Below are 18,481 nucleotides of genomic sequence, written 5' to 3' on the forward strand. Positions count from 1 at the left end.
GCAGAAAGTGAAGAGGAACTCAAAAGCCTCTTGATGAAAGTGAAAGTGGAGAGTGAAAAAGTTGGCTTAAAGCTCAACATTCAGAAAACAAAGATCATGGCATCTGGTCCCATCACTTCATGGGAAATAGATGCGGAAACAGTGGAAACAGTGTCAGACTTTATTTTGGGGGGCTTGAAAATCACTGCAGATGGTGATTGCAGCCATGAAATTAAAAGACGCTTACTCCTTGGAAGGAAAGTTATGACCAACCTAGATAGCATATTCAAAAGCAGAGACATTTCTTTGCCAACAAAGGTTCATCTAGTCAAGGCTATGGTTTTTCCTGTGGTCATGTATGGATGTGAGAGTTGGACTGTGAAGAAGGCTGAGCACCGAAGAATTGATGCTTTTGAACTGTGGTGTTGGAGAAGACTCTTGAGAGTCCCTTGGACTGCAAGGAGATCCAACCAGTCCATTCTGAAGGAGATCAGCCCTGGGATTTCTTTGGAAGGAATGATGCTAAAGCTGAAACTCCAGTACTTTGGCCACCTCATGCAAAGAGTTGACTCATTGGAAAACACTCTGATACTAGGAGGGATTGGGGGCAGGAGGAGAAGGGGACGACAGAGGATGAGATGGCTGGATGGCATCACTGATTCGATGGACGTGAGTCTGAGTGAACTCCGGGAGTTGGTGATGGACAGGGAGGCCTGGCGTGCTGCGATTCATGGGGTCGCAAAGAGTCGGACAGGACTGAGCGACTGAACTGAACTAACAGTTTGTAAACTTTCTAGGCTCCAGGTTGAAGAGGGAACATGCAAAGGGGCTAGCCAGTAAGGAGGCTGTATCAGAACTCTAAAGCCCAAGCATAGTACTTATGCTTTACCACCTATAAACAACAGCAACAAACCACATCTAGGCTAGAGTTAGTCAGAGTCTGAAATGCACTAGTCCTTGTTGCCCCCCCATCTTCCCCTTCCTCCTCTTTCTCCGGTATCCAGCACAATGCCTGGCACATTCTAGGTGTTGAAAAGATATGTGTCTAACCAGTAAATAACTAAAATACATGCCTTTCTGCAAATGATTTAGTTCTTCTGATCTTCCACTTCTTCAGTAGAGTGGGAATAAAGCCATTTGGTGGGTTTATTTTCAAGATTAAATATTTAATATGGCATACTTTATACGATATGTAAAATCATAAAATGATATTTTTATGATTTTAACTATGAGTTTTATAAAATTTGCATGTTTTGATTCTGCAGCTTTGGTTCCGCTGAGGGGAGGAGGAAGAAAAGTGAAGCCCTAGGCAGATAAAAGAATCATTACCCAAAGTGTGATGTGTTAATTACCTTCAAATACAGTTAAGAAAGACAATGGGGGATGGGAAGAGGAGAGAGCAAGGGCGAAGGCAGGGGTGGGGGGGGGGCGGGGAGCGGGTTAGAGGTATAGTGAATACTTCAAAGGTCAGTTGAATTATTTCATAAGGAGTATATTTTCTTTTCACAAGAAGTCGTTCTGTGCCAGAAAAGGCGGGGAGGTTCTTCAGCAGAAGCGGGTAAATCCGAGCTTCTTCCTGCCTGCTGCAGTCACAGTGCAAGATACAGTAATGAAGGAGGCGCAGCCACACATTTATTTCATTCGAAATTCCTCCGTGGTCCTGTTTATATCGAACTCAACACTGTTACAGGGCCGTTCTTGGAAAAGTTGCAAAACTTTTCCCTTGGTGGAGAAAAAGAAGTTCTCATTAGACTCAGTGGAACGAATGAATGAAGTTATTCCCTTGGCCCATCCACTTTCATACCAAATAGTCACAGAAACATCTTTCCCCAATTCCGCGACTGGAATTTTACTCTCCCGTGGTGTTGCCTAGTATAGGAAGCACGGATTTCGAAAGTCAGCAGGCAACACACTCGGCTTTGGAATTGCCAGTGATTGGCTTTTGCAAGGGTCGATGCGCCTTACCGTCCTGTGTGGTAGCTTCTCCCGGGAGCAGATTTTGTGAAATAAACAGTTGTTGAAAAGGATGAAGAATTAATGAAGTGAAAATCTCGGGCTATTTGTTCGGCAATTGACACGCAAGTGACCTCCTTAAATACTTACTTGTTTAAGGAGGTTCAGAGCTAGGATGAATGAATCTTGGGGCCGCTTGACCAGAACCAGCTTGTAAATCTCTTTAGTCTTTCGGGAAGTGGCGGTAAATTAATACAAATCCAGAAGGGAGAGGAGAGAAGAGGGTAAAACCCCCACACCGGAGCTCTGCTCTCAGCCCTTTGGAAAGACTCGCTTTTGCGGCTCTGGACCCTGTAGGTTACAGCCCGAAGAACCCAGCGGCGCTAGGACCTGGTTGGCGCCTCACCGTGGCCGCTTTCGGGCGGGCGGAGGAGGGAGAGGAGGAGGGAGATGTGGAAAAGGAGGGGTATAGAGGGGGGCGGGGGGAGTCATTTATGCAGAGCAGGCGCTGCTGCCATTGCCACTTACACTCCCAGCGCGCTGCTCGGAGCCGGAGGGAGCGCGGGGAGCGAGCTAGCGAGCGCTCGGAGCCCGGGCCAGCAGAGGGGGCGCCCAGCCGCTGCCTGCACCGCCGCCTCCGCCGCGCTCGGGGGCCCCGGGAGGAGCGAGGGCGAGTCGGAGAGTCCGGGAGCCGAGCCCGGCGAGACCCAACTGCGGGAGGGCGCCCGCCCCACTCAGCCGCCTCCTGCGCCGGAGCCGGGGAGCGCCGGCCGACCGCCCCGCGGGCCGTAGAGCTGGAAGCACAGGTCCCCGGAGCCCCAGGGATGGTCTAGGAGTGGGTGCGAGGCTCGCTGCTCAGCTCCCTGCCGGGGCTCGCCGCCTCCTGTCGATCTCCCAGGGCTGCGAGCCGCGGCGGCCGGGGGCTGCGCGCTCGGGCGGCCCAGGCCGAAGAAGTTAGTTGTGCGCTCAGCTTAGAGAGCGGAGCAAGCGAGCGATCGAAGCAGCAGCCAAGCGCCGGGGCCATGGGCTGGGGGAGCCGCTGCTGCTGCCCGGGACGGCTGGACCTGCTCTGCGTACTGGCGCTGCTCGGGGGCTGCCTGCTCCCCGTGTGCCGGACGCGCGTCTACACCAACCACTGGGCAGTCAAAATCTCCGGCGGCTTCCCGGAGGCCAACCGCATAGCCAGCAAGTACGGATTCATCAACATAGGACAGGTAACCACTAGCTGGCCGGGTTCTCGGCCCTGAAGCTGCGAGGGCGGGGGAATGGGGGGAGTCCCCCACGACCTCGCGCTTGTCCCTTCCTCGTCTGTCCCCTCCCCCTCTTCCAGATGTGTTCTTGCAGCTGTTGCCCTAACTCTTCTGCGATGCTCTCTCTCCTCTTTCTCACTCACTCACACACACACACATACACACACACACACACACACACACTCGCTCTCCAAAGTTGCTACGATTTGTGTTTTGTTTACTTGTTTCTTGCAAATCAGGAGGGACAGGTAGGGTCTCTGGAAGGATCACGAGTGTACATAAGTAGTTTCAGACCCGACTGGACTTTTGCAGTGGAAAGTCGGGGAAGCAGTGGACTCTTTTAGGGGTTAGAGGGTAAGCACGCCCCTGGTGCCGGCTCCCCGTGGTTTCTGAGAGCCGGGATAAGAGGGGAGGCAAAGAAGGGAAAGCCTTTCCTGCTCGGACCTGAATTTAGCCCTGAAAAGAAGTTTCCTCTTTTAGGAGCGAGAGAACCTCTGGTCACTCAGTGAAGGCGCCAGAGGCGTGGAGGGCTGGAGCTAGACTCGAGAAAGGAGAGAGAGGAGGCGGCCGGACCCGGCGTGAGCGACTTGTGGGGAGACCTCCTGGCTTCCCCTCTCAAACTGGATAAGCGTGGGGGCTTCTAGATGGAGAGTCGGAGTGGGAGGTGTCAAACTTCCGAGACCACTGACCTGGTTCTGCTTTGGAAAACAGTGGGTCTTCCCTCTGGGAGTTACGTGCGGGACCCGGAGGCGGCGGTGGCGCGGGGTTTTCGTGAGGTGCTTTGGAAGGAGTTGCCCCGCTGGGGACTCAGAATTGAGGGATGTTATGGGAATGATTGGAAGCACTACAGATTTGGAGGTACCTCCGGGCTTGGCTTCCTCGCTCTCTTTCCTGCAAGAAATGGGTGGAAGGGGCAGTGGAAGCAGGTCCCAGAAAGTGCTCCCGCATCCTTACACCCCTCCCACTCGCTTCCCCTGGCCTGGCCCGAGGAGTGGCGCTGGTCTGACTCTGATGAGACTCTAATGGGGGAGGGAGGCGAGGGTGATAGAGGCGCCCTTACAGCAGACGCGCTGCTGGGACTGCTCTGGCTGCACGCGCCCCGCGTGCTCTGCCTGGATGAGGGGAGAGGAAGATGCCGGCTGGGGCCACTGGAGCAGAAGAGCACAGACTGTTGGTTTCTGGTGCTATGGAACTCCATGGCCAGGAACATGTCCTCCAGCATGGGTACTCTGGGCTGCCTGGGGGACGCAACATCCAGAGCAGGCAGAGCTGCTGTTACTGCATCTAACAGGAGCATTGGGGCTTCGGAGAAGCAGGAGGGGGCCAGGTGGGGGGATCTTGCTGCTGTTTGAGGTGCCAGAGAGTGGACATATTCTGGAGAAACCAGTCTGGTGGAGGGCTGAGACCAAGGCAAGGGGCATGGTCTGTATTTCTCGTCCCCCGGTCTAACACATACGGGAAAGGAAGCCACAGCCAGCCAGATTTTTTTGTCTGAGTGCTTGTCATTTTCAGGAGAGTTTCATCCTAATGGCTTGTTGGGATTCTACCTGCTTCTTCTATCTTCTTCTTCTGGAAGAAAACATTAAGTCTATTCAAATCTTTTTTACATAAGCTTGAAGTTGGGGGGTGCTGCATGTGACCTGGGGAATTTAAAAGGAAAGGCTAATAATAAAAGTAGTCATGTTAATAATCTTTCCAGATGCATCTTTCAGGTTCAGCTAACACTGGGCATCTCCCATAAAAAAGGCATATTTGGAAGAATAGTTCTTGACCATACACTTACTTCATAATCCACAGAACAACCATTTTTGTTGGATATTACGTCACTTACAGCAACAGGGAAACCAATATTCTGGAGAAGTTACCCATACAGGTCACCTATCTAGACAGTACAAGGGTGTGAATCAGATCTAGGACTGTCTGGTCCAGGCCTACACTTGCCTGTGAGGATGAAAGGAAGCGGAAGAAAGTAAAATCCCCATTTCCCTGAATTCTGATTTAGTGACTCAGTAGACGGAAAGCAAATGTCCAGGCTTAATACACAGATACTTAATTTCAACCGACCTGGACTTCTTGAACCTAAGCAGCTTCAGAAATTATGAAGTGGAAAGATCTGTATCAAAATAAACTCATTCAGTAGAACTTACACATTTGGAACCTGGCAGAATGGGGGAGAAGAAATTGTCACAGAACTCATTTTTGAATAACCAAACATTGCAGTATCCTGCAACCTTGCCTGACTTTTTACAAAGGGCTTTATAGTGAAGATCTGTGGATTTTCATTTAAAAGGTAATACTAAGAAAATTTACATTCAAGTAACACCAAATGTGGTTTATTGTGGTTTTTACAATGCCAATGAGGAAATTGAGAGCTTACAGGGGTGACAGAGGACTCCTTGAACTGATACCCTAACCAGTGTAAAAACAATTCTTACAGTGTAAAGCATTTCCTCTGTAGATCAAAGGGCTAAGTCTTGAAGGTGGTAAATTGAGTTCACACAAGCAATATCATTGCACTGTAAGGGCCATCCTTTTGTTGTCCTTTCTTTATATCAGTAAGCCAGCTGTTGTTCAGTTGAGGGCAGTAACTAATTTGCAAATGTCTCTAGAATGTGCCCCTGTTTTTAAGCATTTGGGCTTGGGGTCCCACCTCATGTGTCACAGATTGGAACTGAGGTCTTTTATTGTTTCTATAGTCATTTAATATCCTGGTAGTATTTTTGAGGTCTTTCTGTGTAATATTTTAGGTGAATAAGGTAGTGACTTTGTACCACAGTAACAATCTGATTTTGAATATCTGTTCAGTGTCATGTTTTGTGTAACATCTTAGCATTTAAAAGCCACCATAGGTAAATTTCTGGCCTGGAGATTTCTACAGAAAACCTGGCCTGTCATCTTCAAGAAAGATAGTACGTGGAGAGTAACACAGGAGAAGTAAGCAAACAGGCAAAAAGAACATGCTTGACATCCTGGAAGGGAACAATAATGAAGCTTTTCTTGGCTTTGGTTCTAGAGATAGCAGTTGTTTGGGTAGGTTTTCACATAATGTTTGTATTTTGTGAATGGTTATGTCTCGAAACTCTAAAATGATGCTGTAACTAGTGGTAGTTTTCATGTCATTATATATCATATTTTGCTTGGCATTACCATCAGCTCTAGAAAGTCCTGCATTTCTTCCCCTACAAGACCCAACGCCAAGCAGTCTCAATATTTATCATAATGAGCACTGCTAAGGTGGCTGAGGGTAGGTACATCTGTCTGTTGGCCCACACGGGGGTGGAAAAAAGAGGCCTAGTTTTTAGCTAGCAGTGTAGTGGTGAGAGGATGAAAAAGACATGAAGGAATAAGACCCAACATAATGTTAATTGTGAACCTTTGTTTGGCTGCAGTCTACAAACCTGGAGGAATTAACTTCTGGGTATTCAAACCCAGAGAGAAGGTCCTCCGTAAAGATTGTTTGCTCTGTGCACCAGCTGCATTTATCCATCTGTGAGGTGCTTTTAATCCTTGATTCCAAACTGAGATTACCAGATTACCACCCCCCCTGCCAAAAAAAAAAAAAAAGTGTGACTTATGTTGAGCGAGATTCCAGAAAGATAAAGCCAGCTGAGAGTAATACTGGGGAGAATGTTTTACCTGGCAGTCCCATTGAGAGCAGAGACTTGGAAACTCTACAGATGCCATTTGCAAGGTCTAGGAAAGCAGGAAAGTCAGTGAACTTAATGGAGCCCCTGTTCCTTCATCTGTAAAAGAATAAATGAGATAATAGAGGGAGTCGGCTCTGTACTGCTCAGCACATAGTTAAGTAGCTTTGGAAGGTTTGTTGAATCTGGATCTGAAATAAGTGAGATTCAGACTTTATTTAGGTATGATAAAAGGAAGACATTTTTATAATGGAAAATGCAACACACTGAAGATCAGGAAAATATGTTTGATGACTGAGTCAAAAAAGCTAAATCAGAGCTCTATAGACACGGAAATGGGTTTTCCATTTCAACTAACAATTTGAAATAGTTTAAAATAGTTTTCTGCTGGGTTCTAAACAATTCTGGCTGATTTCCCATGGCAGTGCTCCCCTCCCTGGTTGATCTTTGCTATAATCCATTAAATAATGTAGGATAAGCTCACTGGGCATGGAAGAAAGGGACAAAAAATAATCTGAAGACTGATTATTTTATAAAGCACCTTGCCTTGGTACATTATGAGAGATCATATATGAATTCCTATTTCACTTAATTCTGAATGTGGTTTGCATGAGAAAGGTGATAAGAACCATTTTCCAAATCAGCAGGACAGGATGCTTTAGCAGGAAGAACCTTCTTCAGCAATGTCCTGAAGGTCTCTCACTTTCTTGGTTAGTTTTGACCTGTGAATAATGTGGGAGGCTAAACAGTGGAGGGTGAGTGCCCAGTGCTTATGGATGGCATCAGAAATAGGGGACAGGGATAGTCTGGTGGGTTGTATGGGAGTGCACTGTGCTCCCCTAGTTATATCCTTGCTGCTGCTGCTGCTAAGTCGCTTCAGTCGTGTCTGACTCTGTGCGACCCCATTGATGGAAGCCCACCAGGCTCTCCTGTCCCTGGGATTCTCCAGGCAAGAACACTGGAGTGGGTTGCCATGTCCTTCTCCAATGCATGAAATGAAAAGTGAAAGGGAAGTCGCTCAGTCTTGTCCGACTCTTAGTGACCCCATGGACTACAGCCTACCAGGCTCCTCCGTCCATGGGATTTTCCAGGCAAGAGTACTGGAGTGGGGTGCCATTGCCTTCTCCGAGTTATATCCTTAGGCCTTTGTAAATGGATGTGGGAGTCCCAGAGTGATCCCTGTGTGATGCATCTGGCTTTGCACCCGGCAAGGACCTCGGCTCTGATTTCCACACCCAAGAACCTTAGCTCTGACCTCTGCTATCCACCCTCACATGTGTCGTTCTCATGAGTGGGAGAACCTTTCAGAAGAAAAAGCAGTTCAGAGCTCTTGGCCTGCTGATGGTGGGTCTGTTGCTTTAACCTCATAGGCTAGGAATGGCTGTATGTGGCCATTGGGATTTTTGGGGTCTATTTGAAATGAAACACTGCATTTTTGTGAGCCCCAAGGCAGTTGAATTTGCCTTATGACTATCTTTAATAAGTTTATATCCAGAGGTCCTAACCTTAAAGGTCAGCCAGAGAAGCAGGGTAGTGCGCTGGGAAAGTGTCCAGCCATGTCTGACTCTTTGGTTAAGGGAGGGAGTCCTGACCCAGAAACATCCCCTGGGCAGGGAGGGGTATTTGTGTTGTCGGTTCAAGTTATGCGAAGCAGTGTCTGGGTTTTCCCCAAGGCTGAAGTATCTGCAGACATCTCTGTGCCTCGGGATTTGATCACTTGTCTAATTCAGGTTGGATTAAATGACAAAGAAGCTGATTTTGACTTCCTGGGTAGTAAAAATGAACACGTATAGATGCTCATGTTATGAATATGCTATATATATGAATTTTTATTTTTATCAGGATTAAATTTGCACGTAGTTCAGGGTTGCAAAGGGTCAGACATGACTGAGCAACTGAACTGACTAGAGTGCAGTTGCGCGTGCAACATTCTCACTAGTTCAACAGATTACATCTCTCCACCTAAGTGTACCAAGAAGGAACTATCCAGACCAATAAACTCTTCTATTTGAGTTAACCCTAGGAGGAAAAAGAGACTAGAAAGAAAACTAAACTAAGTCAGAAGGTTTGAGTGAAACTCTAGGGTTTTCCCTTTTATTTATCAACCTGACCCTCAAGTTGGGGACCTGAGCACCTGCCCCATCTACCTCTCAGGATTGCTGTGTTATCGAGTGCCCTAAGAACAAATATGAACATATAAATAAAGACAGACATAGGAAGTATTATATGATCTATAAGGGCTCCAAGGAGACGGAGGCTGCTCCAGAGGAAAAGTAAGAGAATGCAGGAGTTACTAGGAGTTTCTCTAGTGGAGCACTGGTGAATTTCCAGGTTCTCATAATTGCCCCTGGGGATCTACTGGAAACAGAAATGGGGAGGAGTCAGTGTGGCATCTGACTCTCCCATTGTTGTTGTTCAGTCTCTCAGTCGTGTCCAACTCTTTGAGAGTTGACTGCAGCACGCTAGGCTTCCCTGTCCTCCACCATCTCCCGGAACTTGCTCAAACTCATGTCCAATGAGTCAGTGATGCCATCCAACCATCTCATCCTCTGTCATCCCCTTCTCCTCCTGCCCTCAATCTTTCCCAGCATCAGGGTCTTTTCTAATGAGTTGGCTCTTCGCAACAGTTGGCCAAAGTATTGGAGCTTCAGAACCAGTCCTTCCAATGAATATTCAGGATTGATTTCCTTTAGGATTGACTGGTTTGATCTCCTTGCAGTCCAGGGACTCTCAAGAGTCTTCTCTAACACCACAGTTCAAAAGCATCAATTCTTCAGTGCTCAGCCTTCTTTATGGTCCAATTCTCACATCCACAGATGACTACTGGAAAAACCACAGCTTTGACTAGACGGGGCTTTGTTGGCAGTGTCTCTGCTTTTTAATACGCTGTCTAGGTTTATCATAGCTTTTCTTCCGAGGAACAAGTGTCTTTTAATTTCATGACAGCAGTCACCATCTACAGTGATTTTGGAGCCCAAGAAAATAAAGTCACTGTTTCCATTGTTTCCCCATCTATTTGCCATGAAGTGATGGGACCATATGCCATGATCTTCATTTTTTGAATGTTGAGTTTTAAGCCACCTTTTTCACTCTCCTCTTTCACCTTCAACAAGAGGCTCTTAATTATTCTTTGCTTTCTGCCATAACGGTGGTGTTATCTGCATATCTGAGGTTATTGATATTTCTCTCGGCAATCTTGTTTCCAGCTTGTGCTTCATCCAGCCCAGCATTTTGCATGGCAAGTCTCACATTTCCCCTGAGAGCCTTGGAGGGTGGTGTAGGGCTGGGACAGCTGACCAGAGCATCAAGCAGCCAGGGCTCCCCATCTCTTGGTTGAACAACTTTGGTTTATAAGGCATATGCCATGTGGAGGTTGCATGATTTTTTATTTTTATATAGACAATCAAACATAGTCTTTTAAGATTGACTCAAATATGAGTTATGTGTAGGAGAGTAGTGGAAATAAAACTGAAATACAGAGAGGCCCATAAAGAATACAGACGGGACTCTTTTGAGTACATGTGTGAAAAACCCAACTCATAGTGCTCAAATAAAACTGATAAACAGGCAGATAAGGGAGCAGGGAATCTGTTGGTTTAAACAGATCCACATGCCTTTATGTGAAGTTCTAAAGGCAGAAGCTGAAACTTTTTGCAGCCAAGCCTCATCTTATCTGTACTTTCTTAAAGGCAAAAACCTACCCTGACCTAAACTGACATCAATTAGGACATTAATGTGTTTGATTGCAGAAATCTATGACTGAGTTTGATTTTGAGGATGTTGTCCTTGATCCACATAGAGTGTATATTACATTCCACTGTACTTTTCTCATCTGAAGAATTATGAATTTCTGAAACACATATAGATTCAAGTTTCAGAAAAGTGATTGTGGGTCTATCCAGCTGAAAAGTCAGAAGCAGTACTAACATTGGATTCTTATCTGTTTCCCTGTATTTGCTTCATTTTCAGTTGGGCCCTTTCCATGAGCAGTAGAGCTCTTTTGATTCATAGTACCTCTCTCATGCAGTCTTGAAATTAACCCCTGAAAAAGATTTCAGTTCTTCAGCAGTTGGGTCATATCCCTATTTTCAGGCCAGTCACTTTGTTTGTGGGGGTGGTGGTGTTTTGGTGAGTTAGCTTGGGTCACTTGTCCACCCTTGAAGTGAGGGAGATGTTGACATTGGGTGGGCACCCTACCAACTGAGGAAGGACAGTTTCCTAAAAGAAGAGAGGATGCCACCACTAGAATAAAGGAAAGGACATGTAGGACAAGAAAAATACCCACCACAAATCAGATTATATAAAGCCTGAAATGCCTAGGTTAGGGAGTTTCAACATGATCAAGGAAGATAAAGAATTACATTGAAGATCCCTGAGAAGGAGGCAACACCCTACTGATTCAAAACACATGAGAATCTACCATGTAATCCATACTATACTTTCTGCTGTCAGGGACCTAGGATGTTTTTATCCATAACCAGTACTAAGGAAGGCAAGTACTGATGGAGTCTCAGGCAGTGCAGTATGGTTCAGCCTTGCCTGGTGGGGAATTCGCTGGTAGCTGTGTGCATAATGAACTGGAGGAGGTAGAGAAGGTATTGTGTTGGGCAAAGTTATTGTTATAAACACAGAACTTGGGAAAACTGAAGGAATAGATTCGGAAGCTCTAGTATAGGTAGATTCAATGTGGCTCAGTAATCCAGTGGAAGGGAATGATGAGAAAGAGTGAGAAGATGAAGAGGAAAGAGTTTATAGCTTGGGACCAGGAACATGGGGGTCATCTGTGGCATGAGGACAGCCTGCAGGAGCCTTTCGGGGAACGACTTGGGAGGTCCAGATGTAGTGTTGTCAGCAGGTAGAGAGTCATACAGATGGAAATGTACAGTAGCCAGGAGAGAATTTAGGGCAGGAGAGAAGTGAGGACTGCCGCTCGGCCATCTCAGTGTAAGTAAAGCTGTGAAAGCATGCAGGATGCTAAGATGTGAGGCAAACAAGATAGGAGGGCTGAGAATACAACCCGAAGGAATGTCTCCATGTAGAGGGCAAGGGATATAGGGAGTAGATGAAGAGGGTGGGGAGGCCCTGAAGACACAGTCATGAAGCCACGGAGGGCTACACTAGAGAGAATCTAGGTGATGAGAATTGAAACATGGTGCCCGTGCTCTTAACACCAGTGCCTGACCGAATAGTGAGGGGACGTTTCACTGCGCATCTGCCCTCCCTCCTACGTCATCTCCCTTCATCTCTTTCTCATCAGTGTCCTGGAGTATTTAGGATCATAAGTATAGAACTAAAAGAGTTTGCATCCTAATACTGCCACTTCCTAGCTGAGGCACCCTAGGCAAGCATCTTAAAGATGCTTAAAGAGGCACCCATTTGTCTTACTTTCTTCATGGTGAAAAAGATCTAATAGTATTTCCCTCCTAAAATTGCTGTGAGGATTAGTTAAAAGTAGTTAGAATGGTGCCTGGCACATATTACATACCCAGTGAATCTCAATTGTTTTATCTTGTTTTTATAAGCCAAGTTATGCTCAGTTTCTATATACTTACCATTATATCGTGAGGCTTTTCCAATGTTACTGAATACTTTTACACACACTTTAATGGCTGCATGATTGAAGGTACCATACTAAGTTGCAGTTAGTGTGACCATACACCAGTCAGTCCTAAAGAAAATTGGTCCTGAATATTCATTGCAAGGACTGATGCTGAAGCTGAAACTCCAATACTTTGACCACCTGATTCAAAGAACTGACTCATTTGAAAAGACCCTGATGTTGGGAAAGATTGAGGCAGGAGCAGAAGGGGATGACAGAGGATGAGATGGTTGGATTGCATCACCACCTCGAGGGACATGAGTTTGAGTAAGCTCCGGGAGTTGGTGATGGATAGGGAAGCCTGGCATTCTGCAGTCCATGGGGTCGCAAAGAGTTGGATATGACTGAATGACTGGACTGAACTGAACTGATACCACAGTTTGCAAGGGAGAGCACTGGTTTATGCCTGTAGTAAATCAGTTTATCTCCATTCAGTATTTTTTTTTTTTAATATCCCCTTCACTTTCAAACATATCTGAGTTTGGCAGAGAAATGATATGGTCAGCCTGATTGAATGTGTGTGTTTGTGTGTGGGTGTGTAATTGCATATCTGTTCTTCCATTAGCTGGGAAAGCTGGGCTGTGCCTCATTCCTATTTGTGTCCCCAGCACCAAGCACAGTGGGTGGCATAGAAGCACAGTGGGCCCTTGGGGCAGCAAGCGTAATGGGTATACCTGGAGAGGCATGGATCTGGAAAGCAAGAGGAACATGGGTGCCTTGAGACTAAAGAGGAATGAGGCTGAATGGAAATACAGGGAGTTCATGTTGGGGAGGAAAGGAAGCGAGCGTGTGTGGACAATGGCCTGGATCTCATTATCAGTTCAGAGGTGAAGGCCACCGGCAGAGAGAGGGGGAACTGGGTGAAATTAGTGGCCCAGTGCTTCAGTGTTTGGGAACATTGTTAGGAAATTCTGATAAGAGATAATGACCAATGCCAGTGAGAAGAGTTGCCAAATAGCGATGGCAATAGCTGCTTTTATGTAGTTATTGCTCAGTAAGTAGTGGTTAACAGAAAGGGGGAGAAAATGAACCAGCCTCCATTGTTTTGTGCTTTTGTCACTAATACTCAGGAACCTGAGGTTGCTGCTGCTGCTAAGTCACTTCAGTCGTGTCCGACTCTGTGTGACCCCATAGACGGCAGCCCACCGGCTCCCCCGTCCCTGGGATTCTCCAGGCAAGAACACTGGAGTGGGTTGCCATGTCCTTCTCCAATGCATGAAAGTGAAAAGTGAAAGTGAAGTTGCTCAGTCGTGTTCGACTCTTTGCGACCCCATGGACTGCAGCCTACCAGGCTCCTCCGTCCATGAGATTTTCCAGGCAAGAGTACTGGAGTGGGGTGCCAGTGCCTTCTCCGGAACCCGAGGTTAGATAAGGACAAAACAGGGAGTTAGAATGTGAGTTAGGGTGAGAGAGAAAGGAACAAGAGACTGTGGGAAGCTGGGGGTGATGAGGATGAATGGTTCTTGAATGCAAAGGATTCCATCTTTGAAATGATAGACCACAGTGTCCAGGCAGGGCCAAAATAGGACTGGTGAACCAAAGGCATAGGGCAGTTATAAAGGCTGTAGTTCAAAATGAAAATGGAAAGCCAGTTTGGTAAGAGGAATAGAGGTGGAAAGATGGAAGTCATCCCAGAGGGTAATTTTGTTTATATAGACTAGAACTGTTCTGCATAAAGATAAGGTCCAAGGTGGGATGACCAGGTAGAGGACAGGTGAAGGTCAGTGACTTGGATGGAATCAGGAAACTGTGAGACTGATATTAGCAGGGTTATCAGCTTGGTTAAGATAAGGTTTCCAAGTATTTCGTGCTGGTGTACCCACTAGGCAGATAAACATGAAGTCTGCCCCATACTTCAGTTCTCCTTTGGTAAATTTAGGTATTATCTCTACTTTACACATCTGTGCATTACTATTTGCACTGCAGGTCCTGTGTCAACTTAAGGGATAAAGACAGACACATGAGTGATTGCTTTCAACTCTCAAATGAACCTTTCCATATTTGATTTAAAAACTGAAGATTGTGTTGAGCACTGAATATGGAGGGAAGGTTGTAGACAAAGAATGTGAAGCCAGGAATAATATTTAAGGGTGATTTTAAAATGTTTTATACGATGCCACATTTTATGCTTGCCTTTACCTTTTAGTTGTCATGTACACTACTTTCCATTATAATAAATAATTATACCTATAATTTATTCACATCATGTGGTCTGCCCTTTACATAATTATATAGTATAATGAAACTATGTATCTTTTATGTATTCTTAGTTTAACTTTACTGCCTTATAAGAATATGGATGTATTTTGAAATGTGTTTTTAAACTTATTTATAATTTGCTCTCGTATAATGTATAATATTTTTAGATTGCTCTCTACAATCTTAGATTAATCTTGTTTGCATTTAATGTGAATCAGATTGTTAGGTTAGGGTTAGCATCATACAAGAAGCATGAATTTCTAGTTGAATGTTCTGTGCATTATGCGTGCATGCTCAGTTGTGTCTGACTCTGTGACCCCAAGGACTGTTCCCCACGAGGCTCCTCTGTCCATGGGATTATCCCAGCAAGAATACCTGAGTGGGTTGCCATTTCTTGCTCCAGGAGATATTCCTAACCCAGGGATTGAACCCATGTCTCCTGTGGCTTTTGCATTGGCAGGCGGATTCTTTACTACTGAGCCACTTGGGAAGCCCTGTCTGTGCATCATCTAAGGGGTTAATTCTGTCCTGGGCAAATTGCTTTGTGGGTACCCTGCCACCATTGAAACTGGTTAAGATTTATTAAAAACAAGTCCTTCCCTGCTGCCTTTCCCAGTGTGCATGTATGTGTACACACACAAATATATATCTCATATATATTTTCCCTGAGTACTTAAGGGCTGATATTTTTGTAATAAGTACTTAAGGCCTGGTATTTTTCTACTCTGAGAAGCTCTTACAGCTGTAAAAATATACCAGTTCTCTTCATATCAATGTTCCCAGGCTTGTACCTTGTTTTCACTAGTTGAAGTTTCTCAACCATAATAAAACTGGGCAGTGCTCACGAGTTTGAATGCAGTGCAGGCGGGGAAGACAGTTTCAGGACCTTTAATCTTGTAAGTGTATATCCGTAACTACAAGTTTAGAAGTTTGCCACTTACTCATCCTGGGCCTATTCTAGGTGCATTTAATGTTTTTTTTTTTTTTTTTTTTCCCCTGTATGTGTGTGGGACCCATTCATCAATTTCAGTTTTTCAAGAGAAAACTAAATTGTAGGCCATTTAAGATTTATTATAGCCTAGTTTCCAGCAAAACCTTTTCTCTTTATTTTTTTTTAACCTTGGGGTGTCTTTCTACTTGTTTGGTGCTCATGAGCCAGTTTACCAAATGCTGCATTGTTTGACTCACGATAGGATGATGTCATTGCTTCTGGGCTGGTTGGATGATGCTGAGAATCAGTAAACAAAACTCAGGGATGAAAACAGGTGACTTGAATTCTCCTCTAGGTCCTGCCCTGCCACAAATTTTCTACATTCTTATGAACTGGTTACAGGTTGTTGTTGATTTTTTCCTGTCTTAAAGGATTAGTTTTATTCATTGTTTTATTTTAAAAATATTTATTGAAGGATACCATCGAGAAAATCAAAAGACAACCCACAGGATGGGAGAAAATATTTGCAAATCACATCTGATGAGACTTGTATCCAGAATATATAAGGAACACCTACACTCAATACTAAAAAACAAATACCCCAGTTAAAAATGGGCACAAAAGATGTGAATAGACACGTCTCCAATAAGCACATGAGAAGATGCTCAGCATCATTAGTCATTAGGGAAATGCAAATCAAAACCACAATGAGATACTAATTCACATCATACTCAATTGGACTGCTATAATCAGAAAGACAGATAATCACAAGTGTTGGCAAGGATATGGAAAAATTGGAACTCTCATATGCTATTGGTAGAAATGCAAAGTGTTGCAACCACTGTGGGAAGACAATCTAGCAGTTTCTTAAAAGGTTACATGTATTAGTAGACGTACCATATGATCCAACAATTCCACCCTTAAGTATACATTCAGGGGAAATGAAACATTTGTTCACACAAAAACTTATAGACAAAAGTCTATGGCAGCATTATTCACTGGAGCCAGAAAAATGGAAACAACCCAAATGTCTATCAACTGATGAATGGACAAACAAAATATAGTGTTTCCTTACATGGAATATTCTGCAATAAAAATGAATGAAGTACTAATACAGCTTCCTTGTTGGCTCATTGGGTAAAGAATCCATCTGCAATATAGGAAACACAGGAGACACAGGTTCGATCCCTGGACCTGGAAGATCCCCTGTAGTTGGAAATGGCAACCCACTCCAGTATTCTTGCATGGGAAACCCCATGGACAGAGAATCCTGGTGGGCTCCAGTCCATGGATTAGCAAGGAGTCTGATATGACTGAGTGACTAAGAACGAATACAGCTACAACGTGGATGAACCTTGAAAACATTTTCCCTGGCTAAGTGAAAAGAGCCAGTCACAAAAGGCCATGCATGTAGGATTCTGTTTATACGAAATTTCCAGAGTAGACAAATCTACAGAGAAAGAAAGTAGATTAGTGGTCATCTAGGACTGGAGCAGCGAGGAATTGGTGGTGGTGGGGTACTACTAATGGGTTTGGGGTTTCTTTTGGGGTGATGAAAATGTTCTAAAATTGAATGTGGTGATTTTTATACAGCTATATAACTGTACTAAAAATCATTGAATAGTATACTTTGATGAATGTATGGTATTTGAATTTTATCCCAATAAAGCTGCTAAAAAATAGTTATTGAGTACCTGTTGTTTAACAGCCATTTTAATAGATCCAGTCCCACTATATCTGTCTTTAGTAAGATGTCTGCTCACATGGGAGATGGCAGTGGCACCCCACTCCAGTACTCTTGCCTGGGAAATCCCATGGATGGAGGAGCCTGGTGGGCTACAGTCCATGGGGTCGCAAAGAGTCGGACATGGCTGAGCGACTTCACTTTGACTTTTCACTTTCATGCATTGGAGAAGGAAATGGCAACCCACTCCAGTGTTCTTGCCTGGAGAATCCCAGGGATGGGGAAGCCTGGTGGGCTGCCGTCTATGGGGTCGCACAGAGTCGGACATGACTGACGTGACTTAGCAGCAGCAGCTGCTCACATGGAGCTTATATTTAGTGGAAGGAGCCAACCTATGAGGCAGTTATGACATAAAATAATTTCAAATGATAAGTTGCTATTGGAAAGCAGAATACATTGGTAGAGTCTCAAGTGCCTGAGGATGGGAGGACTCCTTTAGATAGGCTAGTTAGGGAGCCTCATTAAGTAGGGAGCACTTGAGCAGAGATCTGAATAAGGAGCTGGCTATCTGGAGGTCTAGGGTGGGGTTGAGGTCCACACAGAGGCGACAACAGTGCAAAAGTCCCTAGAGGAACAGAAACCAGCTGGTGTAAATGAAGTCTAGTTACCAAGGATGAAGGGGTTGAGCTTGCGATTGAAGAGGATGGTCTTAAAGCTTAATTTTGATGATGCCATTTACCTGTTCAGGAGTCAACAGTAGCCCCCATTGACCTTCTGCATTTAAACAGATTCTTCGTCTGGGCTTTTAAAGGCTCCTATCTACTTTTCTCAAAATACTTTTCCCGTCCCTTTTTTTTTCTTTGCTCTGTCCCTTAACAAAGCCAAACTGGACTTCCCATTATTCCCCAGATCCTATACGCAATCCTTTCCTGTTTCTGTGCCAGTCTTTCCACCTGGAATATTCACCTGACTCCTTGCTCTTCTGGAAATTCTCTTCTTCAAGGTACATCTCAGATGTCACTTGCACAGTACCTCACTCTGGAAATACAGGTATAGGCATAGTCACTCTGATATTTCAGTTTGTTGACTCCAATTGTATTTTGCCCCAAATCCTAAGAGGCTGAGTGTAGTTAAGTTTTTCCTTCTTTTTTCTCCTTGTAAAAGGCTTAATTATTCTGTAGCACATAACATGGTGTTGGCTGTGTATAAATAATCATTAAATATTGATCAAATCCTAAAGTA

At 44.9% G+C, this 18,481-nt stretch overlaps 1 protein-coding gene across 5 annotated transcripts in view; it reads left to right on the top strand.

The window, feature by feature from the left end:
- The first annotated feature begins 2,438 nt into the window (after positions 1-2,438).
- The window catches only part of PCSK5 (proprotein convertase subtilisin/kexin type 5), a 519,845-nt gene continuing 503,802 nt past the window's right edge, over positions 2,439-18,481 (top strand). For 4 of the 5 annotated variants that reach the window (XM_070794669.1, XM_070794670.1, XM_019966083.2 and 1 more), the window contains exon 1: positions 2,439-3,146. In XM_070794669.1, the coding sequence (XP_070650770.1) occupies positions 2,955-3,146 (192 nt within the window). In that variant the 5' untranslated portion in view covers positions 2,439-2,954. The remainder of the gene's footprint in view (positions 3,147-18,481) is intronic. The other variant, XM_019966082.2, reaches the window with a different exon arrangement.

The sequence above is a fragment of the Bos indicus genome, chromosome 8 (genome assembly GCF_029378745.1).
Source record: "Bos indicus isolate NIAB-ARS_2022 breed Sahiwal x Tharparkar chromosome 8, NIAB-ARS_B.indTharparkar_mat_pri_1.0, whole genome shotgun sequence".
Taxonomy (NCBI): Eukaryota; Metazoa; Chordata; class Mammalia; order Artiodactyla; family Bovidae; genus Bos; species Bos indicus.